This window comes from Pangasianodon hypophthalmus, chromosome 5 (genome assembly GCF_027358585.1).
Source record: "Pangasianodon hypophthalmus isolate fPanHyp1 chromosome 5, fPanHyp1.pri, whole genome shotgun sequence".
In the NCBI taxonomy this organism is placed as follows: Eukaryota; Metazoa; Chordata; class Actinopteri; order Siluriformes; family Pangasiidae; genus Pangasianodon; species Pangasianodon hypophthalmus.
Genome location: NC_069714.1, coordinates 25,244,407 through 25,258,266, shown reverse-complemented (window position 1 = coordinate 25,258,266; position 13,860 = coordinate 25,244,407). Strand labels below are relative to the sequence as shown.

Genomic DNA, 13,860 nt, shown 5'->3' with positions numbered 1-13,860 from the left:
GGTTATTGTTTACTCTAAACCCAGGTTATTGTTTACTCTAAACCCAGGTTATTGTTTACTTTAAGCCCAGGTTATTGTTTACTCTAAACCCAGGTTATTGTTTACTTTAAGCCCAGGTTATTGTTTACTCTAAGCCCAGGTTATTGTTTACTTTAAGCCCAGGTTATTGTTTACTCTAAACCCAGGTTATTGTTTACTTTAAGCCCAGGTTATTGTTTACTCTAAACCCAGGTTATTGTTTACTTTAAGCCCAGGTTATTGTTTACTCTAAACCCAGGTTATTGTTTACTCTAAACCCAGGTTATTGTTTACTCTAAACCCAGGTTATTGTTTACTCTAAACCCAGGTTATTGTTTACTTTAAGCCCAGGTTATTGTTTACTCTAAACCCAGGTTATTGTTTACTCTAAACCCAGGTTATTGTTTACTTTAAGCCCAGGTTATTGTTTACTCTAAACCCAGGTTATTGTTTACTCTAAACCCAGGTTATTGTTTACTTTAAGCCCAGGTTATTGTTTACTCTAAACCCAGGTTATTGTTTACTTTAAGCCCAGGTTATTGTTTACTTTAAACCCAGGTTATTGTTTACTTTAAGCCCAGGTTATTGTTTACTCTAAACCCAGGTTATTGTTTACTCTAAACCCAGGTTATTGTTTACTTTAAGCCCAGGTTATTGTTTACTCTAAACCCAGGTTATTGTTTACTTTAAGCCCAGGTTATTGTTTACTCTAAACCCAGGTTATTGTTTACTGCAAACCCAGGTTATTGTTTACTCTAAACCCAGGTTATTGTTTACTGCAAACCCAGGTTATTGTTTACTCTAAACCCAGGTTATTGTTTACTCTAAACCCAGGTTATTGTTTACTCTAAACCCAGGTTATTGTTTACTTTAAGCCCAGGTTATTGTTTACTCTAAACCCAGGTTATTGTTTACTCTAAACCCAGGTTATTGTTTACTTTAAGCCCAGGTTATTGTTTACTCTAAACCCAGGTTATTGTTTACTTTAAGCCCAGGTTATTGTTTACTCTAAACCCAGGTTATTGTTTACTGCAAACCCAGGTTATTGTTTACTCTAAACCCAGGTTATTGTTTACTGCAAACCCAGGTTATTGTTTACTCTAAACCCAGGTTATTGTTTACTCTAAACCCAGGTTATTGTTTACTTTAAGCCCAGGTTATTGTTTACTCTAAACCCAGGTTATTGTTTACTTTAAGCCCAGGTTGCCAGTAAAGATCTGTAAAAATCTACAGTAATTGTTTTTTACAGTCCTTTGAATGAGTTGTTACTATAGAAACGATAATGCACTGAGTGCATTTCAGACGAACAACTGAAATAAAGTTTGATTTATGAGCAGATGTGTTAATGCAATTCTGTCTGGCGCGCGTGGGCGCATATTAGAATGTGTGCACATGGCAGAGTGGAATACTAACAGATACAACACCACCACCAACACCACCACCACCACCACTCCTCACTCCTCTGCAGCCATCCCTTATGATTACCCCGGATCCAGGAAGTGCTACTTCCGTGCTCCGAGAGTGCGCTTCTCCTCAGCCCGGGTGTAGCGCGTGCGTCGGACCTTTCAAGCGTGTTCGCTCGTGAAGAACCGAAAGGAAACGCAAACCAATCAGTGAAAAACCGTGAACTCTGTCCGCTCTCCAGTCGCACCTCGACTCTGCCAAGAACAAGCGCGTGAAAATGTGACGACTGAGCATGGGATATTACAGGACCCGCGCGTGCATGACATGACATGACATGATCATGATTATTATTATGACATGGTGAGTCCTGAGCTCGAGTAAGCCGAGATTATTTATATATCACAGCTTCTTAAACAATACGCAGTTCAGAATGCTTTACAAATAACTTCAGGATAACAGCAAGATCAACGGTAAAGATTGAAATAAAGCTGAGTTTAGGCATCGCAAAGGCAGTCCTAAAGGCATGAGGTGACCCAGTGTTCTCACTCCGGGTTTGGAAATGATCAAAGTCTGTGTGTGTGTGCAAACAGGTACTCCACACATTGTTCCAGACAAACTGAGCTGAGCAGACATTACAGATCTGAGATGTCTCCCAGGGCTGTGTGGGGCCACCATATAGACAGTGTACTTCTAGGGAAGGTCCAAGGTCATTTAGTGGTTTATAAACAACTAGCAGCACTTTGAAACCAATCCTGTAGCTTTTTCATTTCACTGCAAGTTATATACTGTACTGTATATAACTATATATGTGACAAATAAAAATCTTGAATCTTGAAAATCTTGAATCTTGACTGAAAACCAGTGTAAGGATCGGAGTGCTGGAGAAATGTCTTCACAAGTTGTTTTGTGTGTGTGTGTGTGTGTGTGTTTGTATTCTGATGAACTTTTTGTGAAGTGGCCATTACAGTAAACATTTCTGCTGGAGATGAACACATGGATAAGATTTTCTAGGTCTCGTGTGAATACGAGCCCTTTCATGCATAGTGTCCATACTTAAACTGGGTTTTTTTTTTTATTTAAAATTGAAAATAAACAGAAAGTTTTTTATTTTTAAATATTTAAAACAAAGAAAGTAAATGTTCAGTATCGTGAATATTTAATATTCAAGATTCTGCACTATTTCCAAGTCTCTGTTTAAATGTAAGCAAATCTGTGACATTTACCATATTAACTGCTTTGTACAAAAGGTGCAGTTTTCCATGAGTCTTATCCCTTCCATTAAAGCACGTGTTCAGATGACACTCCAATGGATTTAATATAACAGGAATCATCAGGTTTTACAAATTAGTCCATGCTCAAATGCGCTGTCATTATAGCAAAAGAGAGACACACCAAATACTAAGAAATTATGAAATTCATATAAATATTTCTAATTCAGTTTGCTGCTGACAATATAATTAAATTAAGTTATAAATTATTACTTTTTCTAAATAGAAAAATGCAAAATAGAAGCATTTTCACTAGTGGCCTCATGCTTTTTGACCTCACTGTATGTATCTTCAATTTAAGAAAATATAAGATGTAAATGAACTCCAAATCACTTGAGACCTTTACTGTAATATAACGTAGATCATTATGTTTTGTGCCAGATATTATTAAGTCATATTTTTGTATCAGACCCCAGTCAACATTTTAGCTTTTTTTTTTTTAAAACATATTTTTAAGATACATTTTCTTTTCACTTCTGAAATCAGATGAATCATGCAGCAGTCTTAATGTAAATTTTGTAGTAGGGGTCAAGAATATTGCTATATTTGATCATCAACATTAAATATGTTGGATCTGATTGTTAACTTTATTTAATACAAACGCAAGATCTTTTTTGTGTCATTTTAGACATATTATATTTTATACTGAGATCTGCGTCAATTAAAACTCCAAGATTTTTAGTGGTTTGTGGCTTTTCAAGCATCAGATCTGAGGATGACATTAACTTTAAATCTTTGGCTTTGTGGTTAAAGCTTTGAGTTACTGTTCAGAATCAGAAGGTTATGTGTTCTAATGCTTTCCAAGCATCAGATCTGAGGATGACATTAACCTTAAATCTTCCATCTTTTATGCTAAACCTCTGTTTTCTCCTTTGTGAGGTAAAGAACGTTTTGACGCATCCAATTATCAGTGTGCACAAAGTATTTCCACAGTGGATCTGTAGGACTGTAGTCGTTTGGAGAGAGTGTTGATGTTGTAGATGTGGATGTTGTCTGTACGGATGTGATGCACAGTTTTGCTGTCCTGCAGAATTCGGCCTAGTGGGGGCATGTCCAGTTTAAAAAGGAGGCACTCTCGCACTGAGCCTTGAGAGGTATTTCCTGTTGAGTCTGAGTTTAAATGTAAACTGTCGTTTATTTAAAAGGTTTAGGTTTAACTTTCAGCCATTATTCTGTAAGTTAAGTGATGACTAAAGTGAAGCAGAGTTACTGTTTCCACCCCAGAGATGATTCTTTTCCTGTAACAGCACGTCCTGAAGTGTTTTATACCTTTCATACCACAGCATTTACTAATGATTAAAAATTTGTTAAAGAATAACGCTAACTTTATCCAGTTCTAGATGGATACATTCCTACATTTAATGTTGTGAAACATCTGCAAAGCAAGTTATTTCCTGTCATCGCTTACATTATAGCAGCTATGAACAGTCATTCCCTCACTTTCTCCTGAAGTTAATAAGATTAAAAAAAATTACAGGTGTACCTCTGATTGCTACACCCTCTGACACTGGAGACTCCTTCCAAAATTGCTAAATAAATGCCTACTTACAGAAAGCTTCACCACATGAGCGTAAATATGTTTCTCTTTATTAAATAATGAGATGTTTTATTTTGTTTATTAGTATATAGTGCATCTGTCATACAAGTTCAAGTGAATTCTCTATTATCTATAGAAATAATAAAGTTCTCAAGTAAGTGCGTTAATATAAACGTGTGATTTTACCTTTCAGCCGAAACTGTTGTCAGAGCTGCGGTTGTAGAAAATTCATCAACACTTTCTGACCAATCAGATTTGAGAACTGAGAACAGTGATGTGGTATAAAGTGCGATGAAAACAGGTTGAGGGTTTTTCCCCGTTTTTTTGGTCTGACGAGTTACTGTTGTTTCTTTAAAAAAAAAAAATGCATTTCACTATGGCTAGGAACAGAGCTGTGATTACGTGATTAAAGTATGACTTTGTAGACCAGACTCAACAGCTTCCATACTTAGTGTTAGGTATATATGTAAATAAGTAGTGTAAATAGCACATATGTCTCACACATACACCACCAGAAGTCACATTTTTGTTGTGCTTCTCTTCTTTAGATGTTTGTGTAACCCAGTATTTCCCAGTATTTGCACTGTTTTACAGATTTAACATATGAGTCAACTTCAAAGCTGAAATGTTCAGTAGAATGAAACTAAAGGTTCAGGGTCAGAAAACACTGATCTGGGTCAAGATACTGACTTTGCTGTATTCAGTAACATGCTTGCCTCACACTGCTGTATGTCGTAGCCTCGTTAACTGCTCTAAGGCACATCAGGTCTGTCACATGTCAGGAACATTGTGTACTTTATTGCAGTTCAGTCTTAGGCTTTCTCACCGTTCTCATTTGTACACCCCTCAGTGGCCTTGTCTTGGTACTGGCTTGTGTAGCAATGCTGACAAATTGCTCATGTTTCATGGCTGATGAGGCTGATTATTTATTAACCACAACCTGACTAAACTGAAATTGTGAATAGAAGCCCTTTATCTTCATTCAAGTCCCACCCTGGAGCACTATAGTAAAAGAGTACCAGGCTTTTCCTGAAGGTTTTGTGATCTCCATGCATGATCAGGAGGCCCTTCTGTGTCTGCATGCCTTCACTGAAATGAATAAAAAAGTAGTCTCATATCTAACAGGAGTTATACTAAATAATGTAAGAATAACACAAGTCCATACACTTATACGAAAATAGTCCACGACTGGGTGGTGTGAAATGATCCAATTATTTCTGTATAGCATGGCCTGAAGTGTGTTATTCCACTTATACCACAGTGATGTGCAGACTATTACAATTTTTGATTTATTAATAAGCAACATATTGTGCATTTTAACTGTTTAAATTTACTGTTAATGTTATGGAGATAAGTTAGTTCCTGTTACCGCTTACGTTATAAACAGTCGTTCCCTCACCAGCCTCTCTTTTTACGAAGCATCATGACTATTACTTCAGACTCCTTCTGTTAATGAATAAATAAACAATTATACATTTTTCTTATTTAACAACAGCACGTATTTATGTGGAGATTATGTGGAGATTAGATTATGTTGAGTGTTCGTCATACAAGTCCCTGTGTATGACCTGTCATTACAGAAGCAAAACATATTAGACCGAGTGCATTAATATAAACCCGTTGTTCATGTTACAGCTGGAACTACTGTCTAATCCGCATGGTTATATGAATTTCATCTACACCTTCTGAGCAATGAGATTCGAGAATATAACCTTGCTGTGGTATAAATAGATTTAAATTCCAAATGCTATTGACTGAGGAATCCATGAAAGTGTTCTACGTCCATGTTTTTATTGAGTGCCCCAACAATTATCAGTGAGTTATAAGTGAAAAGGTTTCCTGTTATTTTCTCAGCATCTGGAAATGTGCCACATTCCTTCGCCGTAGTAATTCCTGCGGAGTGTAGATAGAGGCTGGAACATTCCTTTTACCCCAGAGGAGATTCTGTAATTTGTTAAATGCAGATCTTAAGAAAGAAGATTAAACATTAAACATTCAATTAGCAAAAACGATTTGTGAAACATAGGCTATTCAGTTTTCTAAAATAATTTAAATGAAAAAGTGCTTGTGAATGTTGTGGTTAATAAATTTACTGCTACCAGCATTAGAAGTAAATGAGACATTAGCTTGGTTTGCTTCACATGCAGGAAAAAAGGACTAACAGGTTAGTTTTGTATTTTGAAACACTCAGGATTATCTCCACAAGTGATGTGTGTGTGAGTTTGTGAAAGAGTCGTCTTTTTGACACGGCTCTTTGAGATGAGTGTTGTGAGCCGTAACACATCCTTCTGCTGAAAATTCATCATTACATTCTGTAATGCCTTTTATCACAACTGTAGTGCACCGTAGTAACTCGTATGTCCATGCATAGCCTCTGACATCTAAATGACCACTGCAAAGCTGATAAATCACAGTTTACTGTCTAAAACTAGTACGTCTGTTGACTGATAGAAGTGTCTGACAAACCCATGTTTCTGTTAACTAGTGATGGAAATTCTGCCTCTCTTCAGTGAGCCAGATCATTTGGTTCAGGAATGAACAGGAATATTTCGCCTGTTATGTCTGTGCTTCTTTAAGAAGATTTATTTCCATTTATCCTGATAACTACAGGTAGTTCCTTCCTGTCTTAATGCCTCATTTACACAACTCACCCAGCACAAATGTTGAAAAGATGTTTCCATGGAAACATATTAATGAAATTTCACTGTAAGAGAAATGGCATTGCCTACATCTACAAACAACATTAATCAACCTATTTTGTGTATTATTAAAATGATTGAACTTTATTTGTGGACTGACTAATAACATGATTCCTAGCTAAAAGACACTGTCTAATATTTAATATGATTTGTATTTTTATAGCATGTTTATTGTGAAAACCCTGCGTTCGTCAGTGAACGGTTTTGCATAGTCTCCGCATAAAGCTCAGGTGTGTTTGCATGAGTGCGCCTCGGGTTATAGGAGATGTTTATTGTTTAATGCACTGTGCAAAATCTTTCTTTGTTCAACATGTGCAGCAGGTGTTGTGCCTAATTCAGTTCCCACGCAAATTGAGATATCATCTGGTAGGAGGAAAAGATTTGGAAGGGATCTTTCACTTTTCAGGAAGTGCTTCCCTAGTGAAAAACTGTTTGATACAGTTGAGGTCATAAGTTTACATACGCCTTGCTGAATCAGCAAAATGTTAATAATTAAAAAAAAAAAACATTAGAGGGATCATAACAATTGAATTTAGTTTTTTTTATTTAGTACTGCCCTGAATAAGGTATTTCACATAGCAGATGTTTACACACAGTCCACAAGACACAATAATAACTGAATTTACACAAAGGAACCAGTTCAAAAGTTTACATACGCTTCATTCATAATACTATGTGTTGTTACCTGGGTGATCATGTTTTGTGATCGTTGTTCATGAGTCCCTTGTTTGTCCTGAGCAGTTAAACTGCCCACTGCTCTTTAGAAAAATTCTCCAAATACAGCACATTCTTTGATTTTCGAGCATCTTCTGCATATTTGACCCCTTTCCAACAGCGGCTATATGATGTTGAGATCCATCTTTTCACACTGAGGACAACTGAGGGAATCGTACACAACTATTACAAAAGGTGCAAACATTCACTGATGCTCAAGAAGTCAACACACTACATTAAGAGCCAGGTGGATGTAAACTTTTGAACAGGATGATCAGTGTAAATTATCATTATTTTGTCTTCTGGGAAACATATAAATATATGTAGCTTCTGAAGGGTAGTACTAACTGAAAAATATTTGTGATAGCATTTCAGCTAAAAACGTCCATTTATTAACTGCCACAACTTATACTTCTGTTATAAGTGCATTTTGAGTCTATTTGAAGATTTTCTGTTGTTTTCTCAGGTCAGGGAAATGTCAAACCTCTTGAGCATTCGAGATAATCTTACATATGCTAATGGAAATTCATTCAGCTTCAGTAAGAGCTTATCCTGGTTGCCTAACAATGATGTTTGATGTTACTTTCCTTAATTAGGCTAAATACCATAAAACTTTCAATGCACAAATGTCCGCTTATGCCATGTTTATATTTAGATACAGCACCTGGCAGGAGCAAAGGACAGGGCAGTTAATGGGGGTTGCCAGATTGGATTAGTTTAAAAATACTCTGTGATGGAGCAAATCTTGCTGAAACTTGGCAACCCCAGTTAATGATATTAGCTCTTCTGTGTGCACCTTACACACTGTGCTGGGAAACACCTGCTGTAGGTACAAAGGAACATCTCAGACCACTCAGAATGAGCTACTAGACTGTATGCTGGGTGTCTGCATGTTGTTGAGTTTTAACTGCCTGTTATGGGGTTACTCTAAAAGTTCACTTGGTAGAATAAGTCAAGTGTGACAACCTCTCAACTTAATTTTGGTTGAGGCTATCTGGTTATTAATGTCATCCTGCTATCCATCTATGGTCACGAGCCGCTGCTGATTTTAATAGTTACGTGGTTTGTTATATTATCCATGCACGTGTACATTTTTGTCTTTCCAGCCATTTGACAAATTTTGAATAAAATCAGCTTGTGTCTTTTTCAGACCAAAGTCTTTACTGTTCTGTGCAGCCCACTACCTTATTATTTCTTACCTCTAAAATCCCAAAAGTTTTTGGATCAACATCAAATCTTGCCGATTTCCTATGAGTAATAAAATAATCCCTTCACCAGGATTGTCACGGAGGCTACATCTCTTTCACTGGAACTGACAGGCTCAGAGGGAGTAACAGGCACCGAATATGCTCCATACAGAGATATAGAAATGTGAGTGGCACATATTGCAACTTTTCCATCTAAGAGCAGCTGGAAATGAAAGTTGTGCTAAAGGTCTGCTTTAAATAGCGCTTTAATTAAATATGACTCCAGCCAAACTGCTCAGTCTGAGCCATTTAAGATGATAATGGACTAGCAAATTCTCGTGGTCCTTCACTCACGTCATTTATTCTCTCCATCATGAGTATCTGAAACCTGACGTTAGTATTAAACAGCATTTAGTGCTGAATGTTCTGGCTTTTGTACTGCAAAACAAAAGAAACCAGTTAAGCTCCATTTACAGAACCCAGTTCTGCGCTGCTATAAATTTAGTTCCAGTCATTTAAGTTGTCGAGAAATAAACCCGGAAAGTATTTCTCAGTGTAGATCATCAGGGCAAAGTGTTCAGTGAGCCAAGCTGGATTCTTCTGATCATTAAGTCAGTTCAAATCAACATCCCCTTTTGATGTTAATTCACATGAAAGTCTTGGGGTCCGTTATACATGATTGGATCACATCAAGTGGCTGACTATTTGTGTTCAGATTTTATAACTCCTTACATCTCTTCTGTCATGCACATGTACTATGTAGTCTTTTGCTGCATCTGCTGTCTTGTTTGTGTTGCTGTCCTCTATCACATGACAGCTACCACCTGGGGAGGGTGAAGGCTAGTGAGTGCTTTCTTTGGGACTTTCCCAGCTCTCCCCTGGCATCCTTTTGTACTGCTGCTCATGCAAATGTGCTCATCACTCAGAATGAATGCACTGACTGCCCTCCTCTGCATACATGAGCTCAGAGATGCCCATGATTGGCTGGTGTCATTTTGATTGACAGGGAGAGAGTATCGACAGCCCTCCCACACAGAGAGTTTGCTCTTTTGGTTGCATCACTGAGCCTCAAACTCAAACTGTATTGCTTTTATTGTGGTATTTAAAAGGGCTTCTTATACTGTGATACTGTGATTCTTCTTTTTTTTTATTTTATTTTATTTATTTTTTTTTTTTACAGTCAAACAATTCCGTGGAAAATTATCCATGGCCAGGAGGTTGCATGTAAAAACATGAAGAAATGGGAAATATTGAACCTCTTGAGCATCATGGTAATTGTACATACGCTACAGGTGCTGTGAGTAGAAAAGCTACAGTATTCCTTTAATGTTAATTCCTATTTGACATTGAAATAAAATTTAGCAATAGAAACAAGTCACACATATCTGAAAAGTCTGTTTGGTCTGATTCAGTGTGACCAGGTCCTTGTATATTTGACCAGCTGTTGAAAGATTTGTATCCTCATTAGCAATAAAGCTATGTGAAGTTGACTTGTGTGGAAATGGGTTTGCTAAACTAAATGATGAGCACAGTAATTAAAAGTCATGATGAGCTTTTCAACCAAAACAAAGAAACAAAAACTTTTCTTGTTTTTTTTTTAGTGTAATTTAAGCAAAATATGTCCACAAAATTCTCTTTTCAACACCTAAACTGTTTCTTAATGGAAATTCATTCATCTTCAGTAAGAGCTTATCCTGGTTGGGGTCACAGTGATGTTTGTTACTTTCACCTACAGAAAAGCTGTAGGTGTATCAAACTGAATTAAAAGAAAATATATGAATGAGCTGAGAATCAAAAATGATTACATTTGTGCTATGCCAGTGGTGCAGTTTAGACTTGGGGGCTCAGGTGGAACAAGTTGTTATTTTTTCTTTTGTCATGCAAAAATAAAAAAAGATGTTGAACAGAAAATGAACTATCACCTCAAACTCAGAGCATCAATGCTCTTTTGTGCTTACTTACTCAGAATCCAGCACACTGTGATCAGCACAGAGTGCTGTGGAACAGCTCTATAATGTCAGGTTATGCCTTAAACTACACTTTGGCAGCTCACAGTGAACTCTGACTCTCATTTTCATCTCTACAGAGAGATTATTTCTCTCTCATTATCTCTCTGATTATCACTGAAGGTTACATACTCTAATTGTTTTTTTTTTTTCTTTGTTGGCTTACTCCCTAAGATACTGGTTTCATTTTTCCACCTTATTTTTGTGCTGTGTTTTTTGAGTTGTACGTTGGACATGAGCACGGCTAATGATTTTATATGTAGTAAGTGACTGCTTTTCACAGGTTCATCTTTCATGAGCTGGTGGTCACTGCTATTTTAAAATCTAACAATAGAAAAGAAGTAGGCAGAGCATTTCCAAAAGGATGTGGGCTGTGGTATAATGATGAGACCTGATGGTGGAGAACCATCCGTGTGTGTGTGTGTGTGTGTGTGTGTGTGTGTGTGTGTGTGTGTGTGTGTGTGTGTGTGTGTGTGTGGTGTTACGCGCATGTTAAGATGTGTCTCTATAATTATTTTTCTCATTCTTTATCACTATAATCCTTTATTGCTGGTTCTGTTAAAGGAATACTTCTGTCATAGTCTCAGCCTCAGATGCTGTGTGCTGAGTATCTTTTGTATATTTTTCTGGCCACATGTTTTAGAATTTTGAAGGCTGCAAGCTGATATGACTGACATACTCCCATGTAAAAAACCAAACACCGCGGACCAAAATATAGTTACTGAAGAAAGTTCATGGTATCACCGTTTTTAAATGTTATTAAAGAGTTTACCTTGAAGCAATTCATGGTGAGTAAACAAGATAATCTCACTTATTTGCTCATAACCTACAGGAAAAGGTCTGTGATTGGACATATGCCATGTCAGACAAATGACTTCTTTCTGTGAATGTAGGTAGTTCCTGGTTTATTAGAGGTCTAGGTTGTGAGACTACTTCTCTCTGGTAAATGTTGTCTAAAGACCCTGGTCTTCATTATTCTAGGTACTAATAAAGAACCTGCATCTTATGATCAAAGCACAGGTGACAGTTTCTAATAACAGATCAAGAGTTCACTTAGGTACAATGGAGCGTGACCATTCAGCACTTTATGGGTCATTAGTAGTATTTTATAGCCAACGTGAAATTTTAAGATGGGGTGATATGATCAAACATCGCCTGCTGTATTCTGGACTAACTAGAGCTTGTTTACGCACCTACTGGAACATTCAGACAGCGAGGTGTTACAGTAGTCCACGCATGAACTATTTTTTTCTTCATCATGTAATGACACCAGGGTAATCACACCAAGATCTTTCACTGCTTCATATGTAACTGAAAGGCCATCCAGAGGTACATAATTTAATTCAATTTAATTATGAAATTTAGCAGATAGTAGTAATTCCATTTTTCTACTGGATGTTTGTGAATGACAGCTTGTCTGTATTTTGAAATACTGATTTACTGCATATTTGTACTGCAATATCGAAAATCCTGAGCAAAAGTAACTGCTATTTAGTGTATTTAGTAGATAAGGGTTAAAAGAGCGCAACTAATCCTCCCCAAGCTAAAAGAAAACATGTGATAAAGAGTGTTTAAATAATCAGTCAAGGTAAAGTATTTGTTCTTCTGCCAAGATAAGAGCTTGTAGCCACTTGTAGGTGAAAATTGATCTTGATAAACACGTTTAATGCGTCACTGAATAGTTTAAAATGTGCACGTACAGCCCTAACTCACACAGCACATTCATTTAGCTTTGGTTTGTTTAGTAATTGGGAATTTAATATTCAGTACATACATTGTTTGGTCAAAAGTTTGTGGACACCTGACCGTCACATCCTGTGGCTGTGGGGATTTGTGTTCATTCGTTTGTGAGCATTAGTGAGGTCAGGCACTGATGTTGGGTGAGGAAGCCTAAAGTCATCCCAAAGGTGTTCAGTGGGGATGAGGTCAGAGCTCTGTGCATGACACTCGAGTTCTTCCAATCCAACTTTGCCAAACCATGTCTTGAAGGAGTTCACTTTGTGCACAGGGGCATTGTCATGTTGGAACAGGTTTGGGTCTCTTAGTTCCAGTGAAGGGAAATTGTAACTCTACTGCATACAGAGACATACTATACAATTGTGCGCTTCCAGCTTTGTAGCAACAGTTTGGGGAAGAACCACATATAGCTGTGACGGTCAGGTGTCCACAAACTTTTGGCCATATAGTGTAATATAAAACATTTGTTAAGACGAATTCTTTTCTTCTCACTACAAGCAGGCTTTTGGGCTAATTTTAAAATTCTCTTACTGTTTTCCCATATTGCTTCTCCCAGTTTTCCTCTGTAGACTCACTGATTCGCTGCATTTAAGCTGTGTGAGTGAGGTCATGTGGTACAATGTGTGTACTCACTGGTCACAGGGGAATAGAGGCACTCTGTTTTACGCAATAGTTCCCTGGTGCAAGCACTGTTCTTGATCAACTAATAGAGGTAGCCTATATAGAAAGTATGTGACAACCAGTGAAAGCAAAGGCGACTATGAAGCATGAATTTAGGCCTAGTCTAAGTGATTAAGTATGTCATTTGTCATGGTTGCTAATGATCAGTGGAATTAATTGAGAACTGTGATTATATTTGTGACCTGTTTCAGAGGTGTCACAATGCAGTGAGATAGCCAATTACTCAAACACATGTATATTTCTTGACCGTGGTTTAAAAAATGCTTTAATGATTTCAAATGAACTCAATATAGCTGAGTCTTCAAAAGTGCCTCATTCAATTAATGTTAATATATAATTTTTTTTCCTGATCTAAATTGACATGATAATGGGCGTAACTGGAGGCAGTTGGTATAAATGTGCTAGCAGGATTCAAACACTCTGTCTTTCAAAGATGAAAAGACATCAGTATAAGGTTTCATTTTTGGCATCCACATCAGATTATTTGCTGTTAACGAATGTCTTAAGGCGGAACATTTAGGACTTTTGTGGAAGCAAGCACAACAGCATCATTAATGGTGAAAAATACACAGAATGGTATGAAGTAGTGAGGCTGGGGCTAATTTCTTT

The 13,860-nt window shown here is 37.1% G+C and overlaps 1 protein-coding gene across 4 annotated transcripts in view; it reads left to right on the top strand.

Annotated features, from left to right (window-relative positions):
• Positions 1-1,233: 1,233 nt before the first annotated feature.
• The window catches only part of nr1i2 (nuclear receptor subfamily 1, group I, member 2), a 49,089-nt gene continuing 36,462 nt past the window's right edge, over positions 1,234-13,860 (top strand). The window contains exons 1-2 of one of the 4 annotated variants that reach the window (XM_053234428.1): positions 1,234-1,782; positions 10,008-10,098. Coding sequence is in view for 2 of the 4 variants with exons in the window: in XM_053234429.1 (XP_053090404.1) it covers positions 1,780-1,782 (3 nt within the window). In the remaining 2 variants the exon portion in view is untranslated. The remainder of the gene's footprint in view (positions 1,783-10,007; positions 10,099-13,860) is intronic. The other 3 variants (XM_053234429.1, XM_026912467.3, XM_026912468.3) reach the window with 3 other exon arrangements.